Here is a 22,611-nt window from a genome sequence, read left to right on the forward strand (position 1 = left end):
TAGATAACATCAGATGATAATATCATGGCATTTTTATATATAGCATGGTACTGTACTATAGTATTTTAACGGTACTGAAACCAATTCTAATAAATTCAAAACTAATTCTACTGGTCCGCGTAGAATCGACGCTTTGTTAGATTTTTGGAGAGGTGCACGTCAGGGTACGCGCGATACACACAGCCTACGACGTAGAAGTATAAATTGGGCTTAACTAAGGCCGTGTACATTGTAGTTTTTAACTTTTAGAAGGTATTGCTTAGAAATGGAGACAAAGCTCCTGGGTAACATGCAAATGAAGTATCCAGGTATAGGAACCCGCCCAAGACTCTAGAGTGTTACCACTCCTAATCCAATCAGCATAACTAGCTATTCAAAGAATGGGACAGGGGTTCCAAGAACCATTAAAGACAAAAGGTGAAAGTGTCAGTAATCTGGCTCATTTCATTTACAATAAAGAGAAAAGGACTGGCAGGAACCAACCTCAAGAACCAATGAGGTTCATTCTCGTGTTACGCAGCACGTTTGAGCTTCCACAAGAACCAATGAGGTTTGTTCTCATGCGTCAAGTAGGTTCAGTTGAGCTTCTGTATATGTTCGCAGATTGATGTTTGTATGTGAATAAATGCCTAAATTAAATCTGTTCATCATTTAAAATCTTCTTTATATGCATGCAGCTACATCTCTACTTAGAAAACTAGACTCTGTGTATCATGCAGCTTTGCGTTTTGTCTCCGGTGCAGAGTCACGGACGCATCATTGTATTTTATATGATTCTTTATCTTGGTCATCTTTATATCAAAGGAGAAAGCTAAACATGTATTTATTTATCGCAAAAGCTCTTTTGGGTAAATTACCTTTCTATATATCAAATCTTTTAATTTATTATACAAATAATTATCGTACTAGGTCAGGTTCCCACATTAGGCTAAAAGTCCCAAGGGTATTGTCAGAATTTGGCAAAAGTGCATTTTCCTTTTATGCTCCATGGGCTTGGAACGAATTGCAAAATGTTCTTAATTTAGACGCACTTCCAACCTTAAGCACTTTTAAACGTCTTTTGCAAAATGTTTTACAGGATACTTGTAATTGTTTTAATTGATTTGCTTTAACCTAACTTTTGATTGTTGTAATTTGTGGTGTTGTCTTATTGTTATTATTTTGTGTGAAACTCTATGTGCTGCTATCTTGACCAGGTCTCGCTGGAAGAAGAGATAATAATATCTCAATGTGATTCTCCTGGCTAAATAAAGAAAAAAAAAAAAAAAAAATTTTTTGAGTCTCTTCAGACAATTTGGACTAAACCGCTCAATTCATATGGATATCTCTTTATGAACTTTTTGAAGCATCAAAGTGTCTGTTTAAACGTTTATGAAATTTGTCAGTGAGCACATCCCTGCTTCTCACTGGATCTTACAGCGCTGTTTAGTGATCGCGTGATTGGGACAGTAAGCGAGTTGTGCATTTGCTCTAAGCTCACGGCACGCGGCGGTGTCTTCTGAGCCGAGCTGATATGGTCTCTGTGGCGCAGTTCAGATGAGTAGCTCTGTTGTTTCTCCTTTTGGTGCGTTTGCCTTATCAGTTAGGCAAATAGGAATTGGCACCAGTGCGATGGTCTGCAAAACACATGCGCACCATTATTTGCATAGTGCATAAACATTATTAAACTCCTGTTATAATTTTATCAAGGAAAGTTATATTGCAATAATCCTTTTTATCGTTTTATAACCCAGCCCTACTTCATATACATACATCCAAAAAGCCATGACAATAATGTAGCGCTTTTGGTCCTGTGGCATTAAATGACAAAATACACCCAATGTTTGAAGTAACACCCTGTACACACATAGTGTAAGAGCACCAGGAAGTAGATCAACTAAATGTTTCTTCCCACATAAGTGGAAAAACAGATCTTGAATCATCTTTATATTATTTCCATCACATATAAGCAGGCTTAATAGATTTCCAGTACTCAGTACCCCCCCCTTCCTCCTCTTCCTCTGAGGGTCTCTCAAGCATGAGGGCTTCATTGTTTCAGAGAACATTTATGAAGAAACAATGATCGGCTTTCACTGCCGGTGTCTCAGTGCACTAGTGTAAACAACTCTTTCATTCGTCCATCATCCCACGTTCTCCACCTCCTCGCTCCAGTCCTCCCCTCTTCTGCTGTCTGTCTGGGGTCACATCTCTGGCACTCTAATTGCTCAATAATTGGATTTGTGCAAATGTTTGTAATTCCTAAAGCATTAGCATTTTTTCAAAGATAATTACAGGGGATCTAGTAGGTTTAATTGAGGATGAAAATACTTTTAAAGGGATAGTTCACCCAAAAGTAAAAAAAAAAATTGTCATTACTGTCTCACCCTCAAGTTGTTCCAAACATGTATGAGTTTCTTTCTTCTGTTGAACACAAAAGAATATATTCTGAAGAATGTTGGTAACCAGACAGTTGATGGTAGCCATTGATTTCCATAGTAGAAAAAAAAAAATACTATGGCTATGGTTCTCAAGCCACTTCTGGGTTGTCTTTGCAATTTGGGCAGGAGCATTGTCTTGTTAAAAAAAAAAAAAAAAAAAAAATCTGATCATTCCTCTTTAGATAACTTTTTAATTGTGGGAAGCAAGCCATTCTCCAAACTTCTGTACTACAAACAAAGCATTAAATGACTTTTCACTGTGAACTTCATTCTGTCTTTGATGCTTTGCGACATTTTGCTTATTTCCTGTCCAACTATTTGTGGCTAAGACAATTAAAAGCGTTTAGCTTTTATGAGAGTGGCTAGATGCAGCGCAGGTGATGCAGGTAACTTAGTAAAAATGCTGTCTGCTGTGCTGTCAAGCTTTAATTAACGCTGTCACATAACAAATATGCTTCACATGTAAAATTAAATAAATTGCTAATTACAACATTGAAATAAAAATGTAAAGACATTGCTGATCATGGTTTCAAATATCCATATATCTGCCCTTTCCAACAAACACAAGAACACACAATAATCTCAGACAACTTAATCCAGATATTTTATTTAATCAAACCAAATTAGCCAGAGATCAGTTATCACAATGAGAAGATCCGGCATCTGTCAAATCATCTCAGATGTATTAAAGGAGAACTCCGGTCAATTTTAACATTGAGCTCATTTTTTTGTAAATTTGAAGTGCTGTCAGTACAGAGAACAACGACAAAAATCGGTGTTGCCTACACCGTGTTATCCTCTTTTTAAAATTTGCACCCTGTTGACTTCAATGGGGCAAGTTTTAAACCTGCTTTTAGCCTCTTAACATCCTTGATGTGTCATTACAAGTGCACAGCCATGTGAGTGATTTTATTCAGAGTGAACACGGTGAATCTGACTGCAGTAGATGTGAAAGATATGAATAAAAGTGATGTTAATTCAGCTAGCGCACATACCTGTATTTACTTCCTGTTTTCGGTCGAAGTCCACAGTAGTCGACTGTCGAGTTCTCCACTGTTGCTTAGTTACCTATGATCACGCGCGTGAACTCGACAATCGACTACTGTGGACTTCGACTGAAAACAGGAAGTAAATACAGGTATGTGCGCTGGCCGAATTAACATTTTTATTCATATCTTTCACATCTACTGCAGTCAGATTCACCCGTGTTCACTCTGAAGGAATCAGTCACATTGGCTGTGCACTTGTAATGACACATCAAGGATGTTAAGAGGCTAAAAGCAGGTTTAAAACTTGCCCCATTTAAGTCAACAGGGTGCAAATTTTAAAATGGGGATAACACGGTGTAGGCAACACCGATTTTTGTCGTTGTTCTCTGTATTGACAGCACTCCAAATTTACAAAAAAATGAGCTCAATGTTAAAATTGACCAGAGTTCTCCTTTAAGCGATCTGTGGATTCGGTCTTTAAGTGAAAGCAGCCTAATAAACCTGCTGCCATCTTTCATTAATGTTAATCAAACAACAAAAGAACAAAATAACTTCTGTAACTTGAATAATAATAATAATATGTTAAATTTACACAGTGAAGACTTTTATTTATATAAATATGATTACTTTATACTATGTAGTATTTCTTATTTCAAGTGCTTGAAGTTTTTCAGGTAGGTCTATTTAATTTGTGCCTTTGTTCTATTGTAGTTTGTCTTCCTATATGCTTGTAATCTTTTTTGTCTTTTTCTGTTTACTTGTTTTCAGTACGCTTGAGAGATATGTTTTATACTTAGGCTAGTAGTTTTTGTGGTATTGAAAATGGTGACAAGAATTATGGTATTTCAATGGTATCAAACATTTAGATGTCACAAAAACCTTATTTAAAGCAAAAATAACTATATTGTGATATATCGTTATTGTGAAATAAAATAACTCATATCGTGATACAAGATTTTGGTCATATGATATCGCCAACCCCCTAACTATAACATTGTGTTAAAAAACAACTAGGCTACATGCCGGCGTCCCTCTGTTAAGTAATCTCCACGAGCATCCGCTAATGAAACATGTTCTCAGGGGAAATCAAAATAAGTGTTATAAACAACAAATTTGCCCTCCAGCTAAAAGAAGCATCTTTTTATGACTAAGTAATTGCAGAAAGCTGAAACAAACTGATGCATATCTGCTTCAAATCAACACTATCGTAAATTCAATTAAACCATAAATTAAAATAACACCCCAAACTGATGAAACCCTTAAGGGGAGGGAAAACTTTCAACCACAAGGTTATGAAACTTAAATTAGAGGCAGCAGGACCTGGAATTACAAAATGTTCATTGCATCCACAACACATGACTCATGTCAAATATGATAGAGCAGGACAGAGATGCACTTCCCAGAAATCTCTGTCATCAACTGGCGATTAGGCCAACGTCTGGAGAGCCTTAGGGATCTAATGAGTTTTCTCTGTGCACAGGGTCAGCAATCTTTAGGGTGTGGTACTGTTCAAAAAGAAAAGCAATGCACCAGAGGAAGCAAACTGTAAACTGCCCTCATCCTGTACATTCCCAGATCAGCTCAATCTTATTCCTTAAGGCCAGGGAGGAAATAACAACTTCTGGAAAATCTGAAGATTCCGTCTAACAAGTCAATCTGAAACAAAACAAGTAGGTATTTTTCTTTTAAACTACATTTTGATGAGAATATAGGAAACCACAATACATGAGAACTGATCTTGACATCACTTTGTGTGTCCTACTGAGATCAACCGATCACACAGCTTGCATGAACTGATAAATGTGCATGTATACAGGATGTGCACCCTGGCGAGGTGGAGCAAAGGCCCAAAATATCCAGCACAGGGGTTCAAACTCGTCCATGTAATTAAGAGACATTTTCCAGCCACAAACTACAAAGAAAAAAATTAACTATTTTAAGCTAAAATCTAAAAAAAAATAGGGTAGGGCCTCGCCTAGCAGCTCTTATCTGCATAAACCAAACAAGGTTTATTTTATTACAGAGAAACAATTGATACAATTGCTGTTTGCCACACACTCCTTTAAAGTAAGGTGGCAATTTGGGTGTCAAAACAGATTATTAACACATGCTGGCAGCTTAATTAGCTCAAACCTTTTAAGTGAATGTGAGAGACAGGTGGAAGCATTGTTGAGTCCAACCACTATGGCAGCGCAGCCTGTGCAGGAGGAATGTAAACCGAGCGCCCTTGTGCCTGGCACAAAGCGCTTGCAATAAACCAGCTGTGATAAGACACGCAATGGCGTGCAGAGACGCAACATAGCCTGAAAACCTCTTTCCGAACATTGCAACTACTTTCCGTGTTGTTTTTGTCCTCGTTATATAAGTGCACATCTATTATCAGAGGAAATGCTGTACTAATATGAATACACAAACAGAGATTCCTAATTAAAAGGTATGATTGGAGCGGAAAACCGAAGCCAAGCGACCTCGTGAGAGATTAAAGGCAACTGGCCAGAATTAAAAGCCTTCCCGTGGATTAGGCCGGATTCGAATATGGCGATCCACGTGTTTGGTCAGGGGGGCTCCTTAGTGTGAACCACCACTAGACTGTGTCTGATTAGACTTGACAGTAAAATGCAAAAAACAATAAAATAGGGAATTCTAATAGTAAAAACCATATCTAAACTGTTAGTTCACCCAACAGTGGAGATTCAGTTATCATTCACTCAACCTCATGTTATTCCAAACCTGTATGACTTTCTCTTTTTTTCAGGAATGACAGTGTTCATAGTGACCATGGCTGTTTAGCGCCAAAAACAGACCAAAAACACCATAAAAAATGATGAAAGTGGTTCATATTAGTCATGCACTATATTCTGAGTATTTAGAAGTCATGATTTAGGCAGAAATTTAAAAGGGTATTTTACAACTGGCAAAATGGGCTTTCAATAAAACTTAAACAGTAGAAAGGCAAAACCATTTTTTAAATCGGAGCTACCTGACTAGAGAAAACAGAGAAAAAAGGCTGTTGTCTTCCCTTTTGACAGATAGGTAGGAAAACACCCATAATGCACTGGGAATGTTGCCATCCAAGGCCACTCCCAGTCTGCTATGTCTGCCAAATACCACTTTGCTTTAGTAGGAAATACTTCTTAGCAAACTTTTAGTCATAATGGTGTCGACTTGTATTGTTCTCTGGTGCAAGAATTCAAAGAGTAAATGTTCAGCGGGAGTGTTCCTTTCAGTTTCCAGTGAAGGATCCAACACATTGTAGGCTGTGGCTAAAGGCTGCAAAGAAACGTAAATACTGAGAGAACGCCTCGACGGAAATTCTGAAAAACTCCTTGTTTGTAGTTAACACTTCAAAGTGGATGACTAAGAACACATTGTTTTAGGCCAAACGGAGGGGGAAAACTGAAAGAAATTGTCGTTCTGTCTTTATATTCCACTGGGGAAAAAAAAAGCATACACTGACATTTGGAGCAACATGAGGGTGAGTGAATAATGACAGAATTTTCATTTTTAGAATAATTCACATGCATAAGAATATTAATATTCTTAATATTAATATTATTTATTAATATTGCATCTGTACAGATTTGGCAGTCTTCAAACTTTAATTAAGTGAACTGAACTTGAACGCACTGAATGTTGCTCACAGAAGTAGTGAAGACTTTAAATAAGTTCTGTGAGTGTGAGTATAAGAAGATTGGCTCTTGAGAAGCCATAAGTCTGGGTGTGATTATAACAGCTCTTCTCATCCTAACATCAGAATCAGGCCTCTTCAATCCTGAATAATGAGGTCTGATAATCTGCAGCCCAAGCTGCTCTCCCGCTGGGCCAAACCAGACAGAAAACACCGAGCCAAATGAGGAGGCCACGGCGGGGTGAACGCAACACCTCCACACTGAGGCGACAACATCATCAGTCCGTTTGGATGAGGCAACAAGAGGCAACATAGGTTGAGTTGTAAAATATAGTGAGCTGCCCCTGCCTACTAGACTGCATTTTTGTGCATCATCACCTTGCCTGATTCAGAACTTGCCCTCCAGCCCCAAAATGTATTCTATGCAGGCAGCTCACTGTAGGTAATGAGACACAGCCATAGTTTCACTCAAATCGAGTCAAGGTGACCTGGTCCCAGCAGCTCCAGGAATAGTTTCTGCATTACTAACAGTTTAATGAAGTTATATTCTGATGTAATAGTAGTTGAGCTGATATGAAATCCTAAATACTAGAGCTGATGCAAAGAGTGAGATACTGGACAGAGTTCACTGCCAGTCAAAAGTTTGGACAGACTTGATGGAATGACAAAGTTAGATATTAAAAACTTTTTGATGCAAATGTTTGAAAGAAATTAGTTTTGTAAATATAAACATAAAAAAAAAAAAAAAACTTAAATCAAATGTTTTTTGTTTTGTTTTTTTGGCAGGGCGATACATGTGACTGAGATAACTCTGCGTGTAATGTTTTTATGCTTATGTCAACAATCTATCCGAAGTCCTCACAAGAGACCAAACGACAAAGTGTCAAACTTCAGACTTTTCAGGCCAAACACGTAAACACTTCCCGAAGCTCGAATCCAAAACGAAAGCACTACAACAATTCCCTGTTTTGTTTTTATGAAATGGAATTTAGACGTGGGCGTATGTAAACGACAAGCAAACAGCTAAATATAATTTCTGACCATTAGAATGACATATGACGTTTAATACGGCTGTAAAAGGACATTTTTTGGGATAAAGTTGACAGGAGCGTGCCGATACTGTAGCGTCCACCCTGAGGGGAACTCAACAGGTGAAGTTCGCAGTACAGCATTCCATTGGCTGAAACCAATCTCCATGAAACCACCTTATTATCAAAAACAAAATTAAAATACACCATCTCAGATCAAAACTCCTTATATTTTAAACGCTTGTGTTTTTTCCCCGAGTAAACATAAAACTATTTCTGAAAAACCACACATGACATTCCTCCAGCAGCGATTGGCTACTTACAACATTCTCGCTTTTATTCGGAAAAGCAACTCTTCCTCCACCTTTCACGGGCATCCTGGTTTCTCTGCGTTCAAAAAAGTACTTCGGCGCTGGAAAAAAAAGGTGATTATTTCAGATTTGTTGTTGTCGTCAGCCTCTTGGATTCAGCATGGCTTTGAGCATGAGATCCTTACGAAATCGTTACTGGTGGAGCGATCAGCGTCTGAGTACGCGAAGGCAGACCCTGGGAAACATTTTTGCTCCGAGCGACTTTCAACCCAAGCCAACCTACTTCACGATTGTACCAACTACGGAAAAGGGGTGTGATGTGCTGGTGCGCAGCTAGTGTATAAGACCCGCGTTGTAATATTAAATACGTATATAATATAAACTAAAGGCTTACTATTTATTTAAAAAAATAATTACTTTTATTCTGTCACCTTCATTTAATCCTTCCTTTTTGCTCTTCTTAATTAAGTACCGTTCGCCGTTTATCAAATGGTCGCGCCCAGCGGGCAAACATTGATTTAACTGTTCCCTGAGAGAGTTCCATGATAATAACACACTACTAAACCATGTTTACTGTCAAGGGGAGCTAACAACTTCTGATGTCACTAAAGGGAAGATTTGCTTTGTGTTATAGTATATCAAAAAAAGTATTTAATGTTAAACATAAACATGATTTATTACAGAAATAAACACTTTATGGGAGGGGAGTTAAGTTTGTCTGGTCCTTATATGATGTAGCCTATTTATCTCAGTTGCAATATGTATTTTGAATCTAGACAGATATTGATGATAATTAAAATCCTGAAAAAAAAAAAATCTAGAGGTGTAGGTCTACATAAACCTGAAACAAAATATGCCTGGGGAAAAAAAATAGCTTTTTAAAAAAAGATTATAAATCAAAACATTCCATAACTTAATTATATATATATAAAACATACTGTTACTATTTAAGAATCTTGTAGAAGTGTACACATAAGTATATAGGCCTAAGTAAGATTTAATGCATTTGCAGACGCTGTAATCTGAAGTGACTTTAATTGCATTTTAGACTTTGGATGGATGGATGGAAATATTAAATACATATATAATATAAACTATAGGCTTAAACTAGGAATAAGTGCCCCTGGATGGATGTATAGATGGATAAAAATGAGATTGTATATACTATGTTGTAAGTATATACTATTGACTTTCTTATATTCAACACCAACCTGTTCTCTAAAAAAAAAAAAAAAAAAACAGACCAGAGGAGAAAACTAATATTTTCAAAATTATGGTGTGATGTTCTTGGCCTATACTCTATGTCAACAGTCTCCTCAAAATATTCACTGGAACTCAAGGGACCAAATGACAAAGTGTCAAAACTATAGTCCTCGATTTTCAGACCAAACATGTCAACTCTCAAAGCCAGACTCCAAAGCAAAAGCACTGCAACAATTCTCTTAAGTCTTTTCATGAGATATTTTCATGAGGTATTTTGATCTAAATTTATCAGTTCAGATCTAAATTTAAAAATTACATTAGGACACTGACACATGCAGAAGCTGCTGGAATAACTAAAAACTAGTATAATTAATTCTCAAGTGCTTAAAGCAACAGGACATAAAACAATAGAAACATTATTCACATTGTGTATTATCCTTTCCGAGGTACAATGACCTCACTGGTCAAACTCAGAGCTGCTTATTGTCAACAGAAACACCCAGCGAGCGTGTTTACTCATACATGAGCTCTGTCACAGACTTCTTTTGTCATCTCCCAGCATCCTCTCTTATGGATGATGTCACCACAAGGGGTGGAGCCCCAGCGTGGCTGAGTATCTGCATGAGTGATGTCATGAAGTGTGTTCAGTGAAGTAGATCACATTTCACATGCATTAGCATGAATCTTTTATGCCATAGTGTGTGGTCAAACATGCGCTTCTCTCATCTGATCAGCAGTATTTGTTGTGGGTGTGTGCACATGTGATGGAGTGTGTTGTTGTGTTAAGTCATATGCTGGTGACTGACCTTGCTGTAATCATGACAGAGAGTTGCTGAACCAGTCTGGTTCAGTGACTGGCCTCTTTATCACAAGTGGCTTTACAGATTGCAGCTGTCTTGAGAAGTATTGGCTGCCAGGGTTGAGTGCCATTCAGAATTGAAAAGCTTTTCATTCACTTTCAAATGCTGAATTTGAACTGAGGTATAGCAAACAGGAAACAGAATTGTAATTCAAATTCGAATTCGGGTACATAGAATGTAAGGCTAGTTTTTAAAGTGAACATGAAAGTTCAAAATTATTTTAAAAATGCATGCCATTCCAAAGGGAAAAAAGGTTTTCCATTACCATTTTACATCAAAGTCTAAATTGCGCTTTTTCTGAAATGACTTTCCTTGACTGCTGATTTCACATTGGCCACATGGAACATTTGATAATGTTCACTAATAGCTCTCTTATGGTAAATAATGCCCACTTTTAATAATAAAAAAAACTATTTGTAATGGATAAAATCAAGTCCCATCCTACATTTTTCCTGTTGAATATCCTGGAAGAGGCTAAATGTGCAAAATGGCAATTTACGTTCACATTAATAAATTTCATTATAAATTTTATACATAAATATATTACACACAACATGTGTGGTACTTCCAGAAACATTAGATAATAAACCATTTTTGAAATGCATACCACATAATAAAATGTAAAATATTTCATTATTTGTAATAAATGAAATCCCAGATTGCTTTAATTTACCTCAAAGTCTTAAATATGATTTATATTGATTATATATTGAAACATGATTATATATTTTTGAAGTACTTTTCCAAATGGACATAGAAGAACCATTTTGGGTTCCCCCATTCAGTGAACAGTTCTTAAAAGAACCAATTTAGTCTTAGTGTGCAGAACATTTTATTAATCTAAAGAACCATTTTCTACAATAAAGAACCTTTTGAGCAATGGAAAGGTTCTACGGAGGTTAAAGGTTCTTCACAGGACCATCAATACCAATTATGAACCTTTATTTTTAAGAGTGAAATGGCAAAATGTTTTGATTGTTTTGTTAGATATTTATATAATTAAAGAAATATTAATATTATGTCTGATCAGTGAAGGAAAAAAAGGTATTCTACATATCAGGGAATAATTAAAATTTTAATACAGTTCCAACTTGTGAATGAAAAGGCCACACAGACATTTAAGGAACGCTCTCTCTATACCAGACTGCCTTAAAATTATATATTTTAAAACCCTGAGATGTGTGGAATAGAAGCAAGAATGCAAATGTGCACAGGGACCTTTTGTGCCGCACAGGTGCTTCAAGTGTGAACTCAGCAGAGCACAAAAAGCCTGTTTCCATGGCCTGGATCGGGTCTGTCTGCTCTATCCCTCAGCACATCCACGTTAGGTGTGAGGAAAGGTGAGAAAAAAAACAAGGACCTGAATAAAATCCAGCATATGGACCTAATTAGCACCTTCAGAAAAGGCACGGAAGAAGAGCCACATAAAATTACATAAAAGCACTCTGGAGTGAAGAAGCAGCTCAGAATGAAGTCTAAAAAAAACATTGGGATCTAGTGAAACAGTGAAGCGTGGCCTAGCGGGCATGTTTTGATTCAGCTGTCTTGCACATACTAATCAGAAAAGATTAACAGGCTGTTGAGTTCATGAGGTGGAGATGAAGTACAGTGTGGTGGCTTTGCAGTTATCGCTGGTTTCCTAAAGCCCTTAAAGGGGTCATGAAATGGCTTTTTAAAAAATGTTATATTGTTGTCTGAGGTCAACTTATGCGGTTCGCTTGGTTTTTACATTCAAAAACATCAAAATGAATAAGTAATAGGCTATAGTCTGGTTTTTATGGGCGTGCCGCATTGAAGACTTGGAAGTAAACGCCCACTGCTATGATTGGATAACAGTTTTGCATATTATAATGAGTTTCATGTAATGCGCGAATCTGTGGGCGGGGCCAAACAGGCAGTGTTGAAGTAGGCGTTGATCTTGTGCAGAGGCGTTGTTTGATACCCTTTGACATCATAGATCCCCACTTTGAAAAACCTGTCGTTCGCTGTGCCTGGTGTCAATAAAAGCTTTTATTGGACTAACAAGGAAGATTTCAGTTCTGAAACTTACAGGATATTCTTATAGTATGATGACCTCTTATATGTCAAAAGCTCAAGGAAAATTTGATTTCTCAGTTCATCACCCCTTTAATTCATTTTAATCAGAAAGTGGGCAAAGTATCAAAGTGAAGGAGAAGCTTCACACCCTAACTCTAACCCTAACTAGGTTATAAGCTTTATTATCTCCACAGAAGGGGAGCTGGACGTCATTTGGCTCTGCAATGAGCGCCACTTGAAAAGAAGTCTGAGCCAACTCAAAAAATGTATTCAAAATAAACTTAAAAGACAAAATTCTAATCAGTTTACATAGTGTTCATAACCCAGATTGATATAATGCAAAAACATTTTTGTGGTAGCCCAGGATAGTTTTGATACCACACGAATGGCAGAGCAGGCTGACTGCATAAATGCCCCATGATTAGTAAATTGTCCAATTAGAATGCATATGCAAATGAGGCAACATCATTGTTCCTTAAAGTCACCATGAAATCCATTCTTGTTTTGTTTTTTTTAAAGAACATTACAGTATTTATTATAAATGATTTATCTGTGCACATCATCGTTTTTATTTTTTTATTTTTTTTATTCATGTGCCCTTCTAAGATTCAAAAAGGTATTTTGAATCTTAAAATCAAAATAACTTCCCCTTCCTCTTGCAGAGACATCTCTTCTATTCTCTGATGATGGGAGGCCAGGACAACCTGTCACTCACATGAGATCTTCCAATAGCAAACCATCCAATCAATTCTTGATGGACAAAATCAATTCCCACCCTACATTTCTTCTTGTTGCAGAAGCAACAATAGGGAAAAAAGACTATCACAGCTTCCGTTTTATGCCGTTTTTGAAAAGGCATTATAAATTTTAAAATAGCCTATCCTCTGAATAGCACACATCATTACAGGTCAAAGGTCAGTAATAATATTTAATCTGGCACAACACTAGCTGGACTCTAAAACTCAAAGCTTTAGACTGGTATTGCTGCTGAAATATGCATTGACAAAGTATGAAGTGTGTGCCCTCTAGATTACGGTGCCTGAAGCTACGCTTGAATGAATAATACATTTCAAAAGTGTGGGGCCAGCTCGACAAGGACAGAAATAACCAAGATGAATGAATGAATAAATAAATAAGTCCACATAAAGTACATCCATTTAAGTCAATGTCCAGTTCCTGCCGGAGAACATATCAGCTAAAACACAACAAATCTGACATGGTCTAAACATCATCATTTTAAGCACACTTTAGATTTATGTACAGTATGTGAAGCTGTCTTAACTTAAGGTTACCATAATTTTGAATGGAAGTAAAGCTGAATGTTCCTGAGTTGTTGGTGTAATACCATTTTCAAACACAAGAGGGACACTTTTCACATGACTGACTAGATTTCATGCAGTAGATTAGAAGGTGATGTGTAACCGCACAAAACATGTAGGTTTTCAGACTGACATGGAAAGGGATTTACAGAGTTTAGATGAGATTTAAAAACATTTACGCAAAGAAAAAAAAATCAATCAAAATCATATTATACCGTATATGGGCTATTCCTGTTATATGCAGTATCTCCATAACCTAAAAAATATATGCTTGTGCTGTAATTTAAGAAATTACAGTATTTCTAAAGAAGTTATTTGAAATTCACATAAAAGAAAAGAAAACTAATAAGATTTCCATCTTTAAAACAGTTATATACTGTATATATATATATATATATATATATATATATACACACACACACTGTATATATAGTTTTATATATATTAAATCAGAGCACTCTCTGAAAAGGAGTGATCTTATTAGCAAACAGCGTAACGACACTTCTTTTTATGTATGGGATAATAAACAGCTTTCTGAAGTTCAGACCCCCTGTGCACCTGCCTATGACGACAACACTTGGTAGTTCACACACAGCAAGACTGATGCATAGCCTCCGTGGCTGGACAGGAAGCAATGGACAGACGAAGGTTAACCTGACCATCTCCTTTATGTTTCTCCCTCTGGGTCAGGGCAGCTCCCAAATGCCAGCTTCAGTGAAAAGTCTAAATCAGCAGACATATTAAAAGGCCAAACCAGCTATTGTGTCCAGGCTGAGATGATACAGGTCACATCTGTACTATTATGTCAGCTTCAGTGGTTCAAGTTGTTCTAACATTCATGATGCATGACCTTTTTAAATGCATTATGTATGAAAATAAATGTTGTTGCGGCCTATTGATGTAACGGGAGGAATAAGGCTGAGGGTGAGGCCTGTAGTGACCTAATAAAATCATTTACAGTCTGAAGTGTGAACTGAAGTGTAATTTTTTTATATATTTAAATATTTTGACCTGTTCTACCATTCTTAAAATTCCCCATAAAATATTTTTATGAGACTCGCAGCATTATTTGAGTCTAAAATTGACATTCTCAAATGACAATTTAATTTGAAAAAACGTACGTTTTATGATCACATTAAATTGCAGAAAGATGCAAATTGAAAAAAAAATACTTTAACAACTAAGAAATATTCACTTTTAATATATAAAACAATTAGAATATAATAGCCATCAACCTTATCAGCATAAATAAAAAGAAATACCCAAATGTCCTTTCATGCCTTTTTAATCTGTGCAAAGGAATTAAGCAGCATTATGCTAATATCTATAGAGCAGTAAAATAATAAAGACACCCAAGAAAGATGTACAACACAAACAACTACATTACACCTATGTCTGGACATACAAATGAACCTAAAGAGTCTATTATTTCAAGTTACACATTCTAAGTCAATTTGCCAGATGTATTAAACCATCAAACCCTTCCTGACTCCGCTTTCTGAATAGAGATCGAGTAAAATGTCACATGAAGGACACAAAGGTAGATTGTGTTGAATGCTTATTGAAGGCTTACACGCAAGTCGGCAGGACTTCAGGTGACCTATATATAGCATTCTATGGATAAAAACGAAGATGATATATCTACTAAATACACAGAGAAAACTTGCTGTGAAATAATGTGGTTTTAAAAAATGATTCTGTGACCCAAATGTGGACCCTGCGGCCCTCGTGTTCGTCATGTAAGGCCTGTGACGCAACAAACGGAAATGCTTTTGGGTGAAAAACAATTGATCTGAAACAATAGCATGATGAATATGTCTAAGATGGGAATGTCAAAAGAATAAAAAGCTTTTGGGTCTGATTTATTTTTCGATCCTTCAAGTTCCTTGCATTTTTGCAATAAAAATGTGATACAATGTGCAGTGTAGAAACAAATTCCATAACTAATAACATAATTTACATACAGAAGTCTTCAGGTACAGTAACCTAACAGCATGTTTAATTCCGAGAGAAGGGCACAGAACCAGAGTGAAGGTGGATATGGTTATGAAATTCAATTTTGGCGCAAGAAACATTGACTGATATTATAAGTAGAGTCCAGGGAAACATAATGCTATGAGAGGGTAGAATGTAGTCTTAAATGAAAAGATATCAGGTGACATGATTAGATGAAAAGAAAGAAGAAAGAAAATGAATAGAAACATGAAATACCTGCCACAGCTGTGTTAAACTGCGTACAGAGGCGCGGCGTAACTCTGCGAGGTACATGTATTGTGGTTCGCTGGTCCAGTAATTGTTCTCTCTGGAGTAGCTGGAGGAGAACAACTCTGAGGCGTACTGGTCCCTATAATAGAACATGCAGATTAGCACATGCTAGCTAAAGCCTAACCTGGAGGATAACTTATCAATTCAGTTTACTTCAATTTATTAAGAACATTGATTGACTGGAGATTAAGCAATTATAGCCGTCATGCAAAAAAAACAAAACAAAAAAACAATGATGTTAAAAGAATAGCCGGGAAATTATCAATAGATCGATAGACAGACAGATAGTTTTTTGAAGGACAGTGTCTCTTTCCAAAGCTCATTTAATCTCCCACACACAGCATGGTGGCGGTCCAGGATGTGATGTATGTGGGCATCGCTGTCCTCATTAGTAAAACCACAGAAGTCAGTCCATCAATCTAGAGGCAAACGAGCCGCTGATTCCAGACACACTCATTTTACACCGGACTCCCACAGCTAACCTGGGTGGTCAGGCATACATAAACACACATACACAAGTACTGGACGCTGCCACACACGTACACAGTCAAAGACTTCGGACTGACACCCCTGATGTCAAAAGTCACAGAAATACCCTAAACAGCGTGTAAAGAGAGATTCGAGGAAGTCCAGCAGCAGTCACACTCTGGGCTTCAGGCAGCCGGTCTGAGACGCAGGCGACCGTCGCCACAAGCTGTGCAGACGCACACAGAGCCTGGTCTACTGTAATAGGAGGTGACAGCAAGAGCGGAGATACGGGCTGGAGCTGCCCCACTGCGAGGGGTGTAGGGGGCTGGTTAGCGGTGCTAGCAGTCACACAGTCTGTCTCTTATAAAGGAAGAAAGGCAGGAGGACACAACAGCCCACAACACAAACTGTCATCCCAAAAGAGACAGAAGGAGTGGCGACGAAAACACAAGGATAGGAAGAGTGGCCTCTTCACACCACAGAAGACTTTTCATATGTGCGTCTTGCTTTTTTATTAGTGGCAAATGCTAATGCTGAAATTTAAAGAGCAGAGATGTGCGTAGATAATAAAATGGTCAATTGATATCTTTGTGATGGTCTATCACATTAACATGACGCACACTCGAGTACCACAGTGTCATAATCCTTTTGGTCATCATTTTTTTACAATACATATTGTTTCAAAGCAGCTTTACAGAAAATGTGTGTATCATTGTGCAGTATGTCTAATGTTTTATCATTTAAAACAAACATGTTAGTTGCATAAATTCATTGCAAGTCACTTGGTTTGATATTTTGTTATTTAATGCAATGAAATTCATGTCGCTTTTTGAGTCAACACACACATACTGTACACACGTTGTTTTTACGTGTTTAAGTGGGACATTCCATGATTTTTAAACTGTGCAAACTGTATATTCTCTCCCCTAACCCTAAACCTCCTAATCATAACCCTCACAGAGTGTTATGTTACAGATTAAAATACAGATATGCGTACCGGCCCACTTCTAGCACTAGGTATACCTGAACAGATCTCGTTGGGCCACAAATTAACATTTATAGGGCACAAAGATGAGGTAAGAGGTGAGTACATACTCAAACACAGAGATCATGCAATCATAAATCATCAGATAATCTCAGCGCTGAGCAGATACACATATACACTCATACATTTTCATAAGAGGATTTACCAAGGACAAAACTTAACCCTTATTTGACCTCTTGTCAGAGATGGAAGACATTGAAAGACAGTTATAGTGTGTGTGTGTGTGTGTGTGTGTGACATAAATAGAAACACAGACGGTGGCAGATCCTTCAACCTCAGTGTGTACAAAAATCCATCCCAGAACTCTTGAATTCAGAGAGTGATGTGTGTATTTTTGTATTCCCGGATGCCAGCAGAGCTGTGTGTGAGAGGGGATTTTGAGTTGGCAATGTCACGGCCAGACATCAATCTCGAACTGACAGCGGAGATCAGACTCTGATGTGACACCCCCCTATTCAACTGACCCGCAGGGCTCACCCGAGCCTCATCTGCTCTGACTCATGAAAACAGCCGCAAACACACACACACACAAGCAAGACTACATTCTCAAACAGACGGTGGGGCAGACAGCCATAGTATGATAGAAAAACACCTCCAAGGTCCTGATTCAATAATCCTAGCACTGAAGCGCAGTGCTGATGATAGTGTTATGGCACTGTGCCACTATGATGAAAAACATAATGTCAGTGATGCTTCAAGCTTCATATAACATAACATGACTAAATGCTAATATTCTGTTGAGCGATACACACGTTTACAAGTGCATATGATAATAGCAAAACCACAGTTTCTACCAACAAGAACATCTGAATGACTGCTGTCGGCAATTTAATCCATGATTTGCAGCTATTTTATTTCTCATAACTGCAAATGTGACTTTTTTTCTTATTTTGAACTTATTTTGATGTTTTATTTGTTACTGAAGCAGAAACAGGCTTCCATAGATTACACAGTTGATCTGATGTATACTACACACAAAATGGCAAAATAGTCTCAAAATAGTTTTGCAATTATATTTAAATAATAGAAAGACACTACACACATTCATGCTGATAAAGTCAGTATTTTCTTTACAGCGCATCATAACCCGACTCTGTGCTGCAATTATTTGAGTTTTTATCCTTGTTAATATTTTATTGTGGTATGAACTATTTTAGATAGTCCTACCCATAAACAGCACTTAAAACAGTAAACTGTGCTTGTACAAAATAAACAGCAAACTGTACTGGAAAAGTCCAATAAGTACACTAGCATTCAAGGTTGCATTTATTTGATCAAAAATACAGTAATATTGTGAAATATTATTACTATTAAAATAACTGTTTTATGTTTTAATATATTTTAAAATATAATTTAATCCTGTGATCAAAGCTGAATTTTCAGCATCATTACTCCAGTCTCCAGTGTCACATGATCCTTCATAAATCATTCTCATATGCTAATCTGGTAATCAAGAAACATATTATTATCAGTGTTGTACTGCTTAATATTTTTGTGGAAACCATGATAAAACATTTTTTTCGGGATTCTTCTACTAAAGGTTCAAAAGAACAGCATTTATTTGAAATAGAAATCTTTTTTAACATAATAAAAGTCTTTACTGTCACTGATCAATTTAATGCATCCTTGCTGAATAAAAGTATTAATGTAATTTAAAAAAAATCACACTGACCCCAAACATTGAATGGCAGTGCATGCTTTCAAAAGACACACAGACTTCTCCTAAACTCTCTATAGACGTGAAGATGCTTCAGATAATACACAGTGGGGTGCAGAAATCAATGTAAGAGGACAGATGTCAGCATAACTTTGCTGTCTATTTGAATTTTAAACCCTGTTTGTTAACGCATGAGCAGACCCACAGACTAAAGGGATTTAAATGCCAGGCCTGTCAAAATAATACAAGCTTCCCACTTTTTTCCCCTTGAAGCCCAGTGCAGTAATTGACAAGAAAGCCTCCGCATGCTTTTCAGGGATGGTTAGAGTCGTACTGTCATGCAGATCTTTGCACGAATTTTAAGTTTGGGCTAAGTAAGATAAAAAACAAACAAATAAATAAATAAATAGAAATTAATATTTTATTCAACAGGGATGTATTAAATGTTAGAGTAACAACATTTAGAATGTTATAAAATATTTCTATTTCAAATAAATGTTCTTTTAAAATGTATATTTATCAAAGAATCCTGAAAAAGTATCACATTTTCCACAAAAATATTAAGCAAATATTATCAACATTGATACTAATAATTAATAATGGAGCACCAATAATAACTGATAATAAATGAACACTAAATCAGCATGTTAGAATGACTGGAGTAATGATGCCGAAATGCCAAAAATTTCACAATAATAATGTTTTTACTACATTTTTGAACAAATAAATTCAGCTTTGTTGAGCAGAAGAGACTTCTTTCAAAAACTTTTGACCGCCAGTGTACATGTGACGTTAAGAAAGTGCCAGCCCAAGCAAAATAAGAGTGAAAACGAATTTCTCAGGTGATACCATAAGGGCACGTATTTGTCCTTGAAATATACATCCAATGTGCAAAGTACAGTGACCTGCTGAGAAAGCCAATCGTCTTCCGCTGGCACCGCAGTGCACCTGGGCATTGGTCCACAGCCAAATGCCAGTCATGAATGTTGGTGCCAACTCCAGCCAGACTCCCCTGTGTCACTCCTCAGTGCAACTTGCTAACGTTTCCAGCAATGTTTGCACAGAGAGAGCCATTTGATTGACAGGGGGGAGGACTCAAGTACTGCAAATAGTCTGCACAAATCACTCATTTCATTTGCGAGACAGTGAAAATGATATATCACTCCTCGTCCGTGCCTTCTGACGTGAGAAAGTGTTGTGTCATCTCCACGTGTTTCCGCCAAGGTCTGACCCATACAGTTATTATGTAATGATGGCCTGCAGTGTTCTCAGTACAGCGGTTCAGAAAAGAGTAATTATGGGCATTGTGTCCATGCTGCCTGCTTGTCCCGTTCCCTCCACCATCTGTCTGTGGTTAATTACCTCTCCTTTACTCTGTGATCAGGACGAGAGCAGTGGGGGTGTTGAGAGAGCTGGAAAACAAGAGGAAAGATGCCAAGGGAGAATCCGATTTACTAAACTGATGTTGTGCCGGATAAACAAACTATTGAGTAATAGTTCGAATCCAGCTTGTAGCATCTCTTTACTTACAATGTAGTATAAAGTGTCTAATTAATGCTTGATTCGTTAACAAAATTATCTTTTGAGTCAATTTTTTAATTGTAATTTTCAATTCGTGAATTTCATGAATTTGCCGAATCATTGAATCAAGAATCTTTTTCGACATGTCTGTCTCACTGTGATTTGGGTTAACCGCACAGAGTCTGTGGGGTGAGCTGATGGTAAGAGCAGTTGAAGTAAAGTGACTGATGGGGCAAAAAAGAAAATAAATAATAATAACAATAATTTATAGGCAGAATTTTCAAAATTTTAAGAGATAAAACGTACTGAAAATATGATTGATAATTGATTGCTGTTCTTTTTCACATGTGTATTTATGGTTTGTGGAAAATACCATATTTTAATAATGATTATTATTTAATAATTAATAATAACATATTGATACACTGGATTAATCATATTCAGCATAGTAATTTTCATATATATATATATACATATACATACGTATAATTACATATAAATAATAATGATATATATATTATATTAAATATTATTTAAGTATTAGATATTAAGTATTAAATTGAAAATGTATTGAGAATTATTATTTAATATATATATATATATATATATATATATATATATACTGTATATATATATATATTTACTGTATCTATATATATATATAGAGAGAGAGAGAGAGAGAGAGAGAGAGAGAGAGAGAGAGAGAGAGAGAGAGAGAGAGAGAGAGAGAGAGAGCATGTCGATTATGATTAATATTATAATAAGTATATCAGTTTGGAAACCCCAAGATTAGAGAACACAAATGACAATTATGTTTTTATTAGATTTATATGTATTTTCTATTTATTTTATTATTAAAACATGCAAAAATGCTGGATTAATAAAATAGTCTGAAAAAAGATGAGTTGACTTACTAATAAACACAAGTGTCAGAAAGTCCAGACTAACTGATTATCATGTCTACATCAGCAAACCTGTAGAACATTTAAGGATTCCTTCTCCTGACAGAACTGTACAGGGGATCTCCAGAAGAGGGAAGGACGGAGGAAAGACAGAAGGCTCGGGAAGGATTAAAGCAAAGAAGAAGTTGAAGAGGGGGCAGAGGAGGTCATGGGAAAAGAGATAATGACCCTCTCATGTTAACCCTTATCTGTGTTTCACGGGTCACATGTTGGCCCTTTTTAAAAACAGTAGAACAGTATAACAGTCGAGGGATTTGCTATATCTCTGAGGATAGCTTCAGCCATTAGCCCCTGCTGGTAGATTTCATTATTACACTCTCAAGAGCATCTTTCTCCTAGAGTAGTGCTTTCTGACAAAACACGTACAGTAAAATAATAATCATTTTCATAATAATACATTGCAAATATGCAATTAAAAAATATTATATTCGATTATAGACGTTGTCCATGCCAATCAAAAAGGATTAGATTATAGAAATATTTTCCCTAGTATGCAGGTTGCATACTTCCAGAACTGCATATGCTAGCCGAGCAACCGCCTTTTAAAATGAATGTGAATGATAATAGATCGATTTCTCGGGTTGTTGTTATAACAGCTGGAAGGATGAGCCTGCAGTCAGCAGGGTTCATAGGTCAGACGCTGTTCGCTGCATCACAGAGCTGCTCGGCGGGAAGACACTGACGCACTTAAATCTCTTTAATCTTTCCATTAAATACAGCAGAATGTCACATCCTCCACATGAATCTATTAAACATGACCACCCTGCACAAGCAATGTGACATAATTCTGGAAACGGCAAATTACTTCCCAGCAATAAGATTAATTGAGTACATTAATATGAAAAACACGTTATTAAATAATAGTCAGCAGAGCACAGGAGAACACATTAATGTGACTCAT

The 22,611-nt window shown here is 36.7% G+C and overlaps 1 protein-coding gene across 4 annotated transcripts in view; it reads right to left on the reverse strand.

Moving 5' to 3' along the window:
* Positions 1 to 22,611, reverse strand: part of tjp2b (tight junction protein 2b (zona occludens 2)) — an 83,289-nt gene that overhangs the window by 54,678 nt on the left and 6,000 nt on the right. For 2 of the 4 annotated variants that reach the window (XR_014609490.1, XM_084138698.1), the window contains exon 2: positions 16,004 to 16,136. Coding sequence is in view for 3 of the 4 variants with exons in the window: in XM_084138698.1 (XP_083994824.1) it covers positions 16,004 to 16,136 (133 nt within the window). In the remaining variant the exon portion in view is untranslated. Of the gene's footprint in view, positions 1 to 8,385; positions 8,660 to 16,003; positions 16,137 to 22,611 lie in introns of those variants that run through there. The other 2 variants (XM_084138703.1, XM_084138702.1) reach the window with 2 other exon arrangements.

Source organism: Abramis brama (genome assembly GCF_963993115.1).
Source record: "Abramis brama genome assembly, chromosome: 16".
NCBI classification, from domain to species: domain Eukaryota; kingdom Metazoa; phylum Chordata; class Actinopteri; order Cypriniformes; family Leuciscidae; genus Abramis; species Abramis brama.